This window comes from Apis dorsata, unplaced genomic scaffold (assembly GCF_000469605.1).
Source record: "Apis dorsata unplaced genomic scaffold, Apis dorsata 1.3 scaffold_235, whole genome shotgun sequence".
In the NCBI taxonomy this organism is placed as follows: domain Eukaryota; kingdom Metazoa; phylum Arthropoda; class Insecta; order Hymenoptera; family Apidae; genus Apis; species Apis dorsata.
Genome location: NW_006263516.1, coordinates 1,029,142 through 1,032,314, shown reverse-complemented (window position 1 = coordinate 1,032,314; position 3,173 = coordinate 1,029,142). Strand labels below are relative to the sequence as shown.

The 3,173-nt window shown below is 29.7% G+C and overlaps 1 protein-coding gene across 2 annotated transcripts in view; it reads right to left on the bottom strand.

Annotated features, from left to right (window-relative positions):
• The window catches only part of LOC102672980 (acidic leucine-rich nuclear phosphoprotein 32 family member A), a 7,815-nt gene that overhangs the window by 4,303 nt on the left and 339 nt on the right, over nucleotides 1–3,173 (bottom strand). Inside the window, exon 2 of one of the 2 annotated variants that reach the window (XM_006615789.2) lies at nucleotides 3,022–3,173. In XM_006615789.2, the coding sequence (XP_006615852.1) occupies nucleotides 3,022–3,069 (48 nt within the window). In that variant the 5' untranslated portion in view covers nucleotides 3,070–3,173. Of the gene's footprint in view, nucleotides 1–378; nucleotides 746–3,021 lie in introns of those variants that run through there. The other variant, XM_031510518.1, reaches the window with a different exon arrangement.

Here is a 3,173-nt window from a genome sequence, read left to right as displayed (position 1 = left end):
TTAATAATATTAATTTTAATATTTAAAAATATATTTAAATAATATTTAAAAATAATATATAAAAAATATTTTCAATTTTAAAATAATAATAATAAAATATAATTCTTCATATTAATAAAACATGCTACTGTATAATATTGTACAGCTTTATATACAATAGTTTATGAAGTAGTAGTTACGGCACTGCTGAATGAACTGCATCGCAACGCCGGTGGTTTACGTGATGCAAACGCCCACGCATATATATTTTATATTAATGTATCAAAAGAATCTAAATGATAGTGTTGAATGTGACTCAATTAAAATAATAAAATTCATTATATAAGATAAAAATGTGAAAAATGATTATTTTGATTTTCTTATTGCTTCGAAACGTACGCGTGTCAGTTGGTGACAGAGTGGACTCGTCCAAGATGGCTGCACAGTGATCAGTAACACGCCATAAGACACAATCATAGATTAGATATATGAGAAATCTTATGATCAATTCAGCAGCAATTATATACATTGTAATGAGCGAAAATAACTTTAGAACATAAGCTATCCTAAAAGATGTAGCGAAATTTAATTGTCAATAAGAATACACCCGCGCGCACCGGAAAACAATGGCGACGTTCACTCGCACGCGCATCTCATGGCAGCACCTCATGGTACACACAACTCTTCCCGCTGATAGTCGATTTACATAATATACTTATGCTATTTATGAAAAAAATATTTAAACCATATAAAATATAAGTTGAAAAAAAAATATCACAACATTAATTATTACACATGAGCACAATTATATTTTTACGTATGCTAAGATCTATATTAAGACGTAAAAGAATGTTTATCATTAAATGATTTCTAGTATAAAATAAGAATAATAATTTGTTGCTTTTTCATATCAAATTGTACGTAATAAGCATATCTTTTAATTTTTACACAATAATTTATAAATAGAAAGAGAATTAAATTTTATAATTATATTTAAATATTGTATCATATGTCACTTAATTACAATGCTTTCATAAAAATAATAAATCAATTTATATGTATATGTAACAAAGAAATGAAATACGAGATAAAATTATGATCTTCAGATCTTATTGTCCCATAAATTCTTTCAAGTTCAAGTTTTCATTTGACCTTGATGGATTTAACGTTCTTAGAATACCGAAAATCGCGGTCAAAGGACTGTTAACTTCTGACATAATACTTTATATGTAAGCAACTGTAACTTGTCAGCAGATGCATATGAGATTGCATATGTTTCAAAACTTGTTCGAAAGGGGCACCATCTTGTCAAAGCCTTTTTGTACTTCGTTATTGCGTTGTACATAAAATCAACGAAAAACAATGAGAAAAATATTTTAATAGCTATATGTATTTAAAATGAAATCTTCTTATAAATGAAAACACCTTGTAGACAATCTGTTAAGATGTGGTTGCTCCTGTTAATAGGAACACACATACGATGCACGGTAGTTTAAAAAGAGGGACTCCTAGAGACAGCCACGCCACGCTATAATTTGATCACACGACTTGCGTATAACACGGCATTTAAATGAGAAATGATTATGTTTGAAATTATTTGATTCTCAAAAAAATTTAATTTTTATAATTTTTAATTAATATAGCGAATACAAATATTAGTACTAAAACTTTTTGAAATATTTTTATATATTTCTAAAAATATCTTTATAATGAATCTTTTATAAACTTACTATATTTTATAATATATTATACTATATATTATAAAATTACTATATATTAAAAATATTTATATTAAAAAATGTTCTGTTTAATTCTTTTTTATATTTTGAAAAATAATTTTTATATAATATTACATTAAAATTTTTCTACAAAATTAATATAAAAAATTACTAATTTATTAATTTATTAAAAATTTATTAAAAAAATCTTTTTACTTGACTGTTTTCCTTTAATTATTTCAATTTAAAGAAAAAAATTTAAGCAATATAAGTAATATATAAATTTGCATAAAAGTTTATTATGAAATAATTTAGAGATTTAGAAAAAGTTTAGTAATTATTAGTATTGTAAATTATATTATAAAAATAAAAATGAATTTACAACATATTTAAATATTTAATATTTATATAAATATTATTTCACTAATTCATTAAATTGATTGAAATTCGTACAGAAAAAATCAGCCATTACAAAGAGTAATATCTCCATTGATTAAACATGTTTTACTTTCTATGCCAACGACGCTGATTCTACGATGTATTACATCACAAATCAGCAAGATGTAGTATATATAATACTATATATTTTGTAGTAAATGAAATAATTCAAGTTCAAATGTATTTAACTGCGGGTTGTATGGTGTTTTCTCTATAAACGTAATAACATCTGCGGCGCGATAAGGGACACTTTGTAATTCAGTAGAAAGCTTCATATGCTAGAAAAACTTAGGAAAACTTGATAAACGATTGGTTGATCAACTATTCGTTGAATTCAGTCAACCAATCGGATCTCGAGTTTCTTAGTTTTCCAGCTAATAGGATACAACTGGCCTGGCAATGTTCTTAACTGGATCGGTTTCTTCGAGTTTTCCGCCGATCTGGTAAGAAAACACACACGATAACAGAGTACAAATTCTAAATAATAAAAAGAAAATAAAAAGGAAAACAATAGAAAAAAATGCGTCATATCGAGACGAAGTAATGAAAAATCAAGGAGACAGGCCATTTAAGCGAACCACGCCATGCCTGTTACTCTTGTGGCAATCATAGCATCTCGTGTCGGCATCGAGAACACGTCTTCTTGTCCGATAAATCGTCGAAGCCACGCGGTCGCCGTCAAGAAATCCGAGTTCTCGTGCGTCTTCGAGTAGCCAGTGGCGTGCCGCAGAGCGAGTGCGTGGTGTCGGTGTCGCGCGAGGGAACACGATTCTCTTTACACTCGCTCTCAAACCTGCACACGATAGAACACCAAGCACGCAACAACCCGCGGTATCGTCTCGTGTCGAGCAAAGCAATATAATAAAATAAATAGAGTTCGGCTTACTTCACCGGGGTTTCTTCCCCGTTTTTCGAGTTCTATCCGCTTCTCCATGGCCGGCAGACCCGTTCGTAGCTCTGTACACAGATCACTACACCTTCCTGCGTCGCAACAACTAGTCGCAACCTTGCTTTCAAACCCGGAATATGACGGACGGA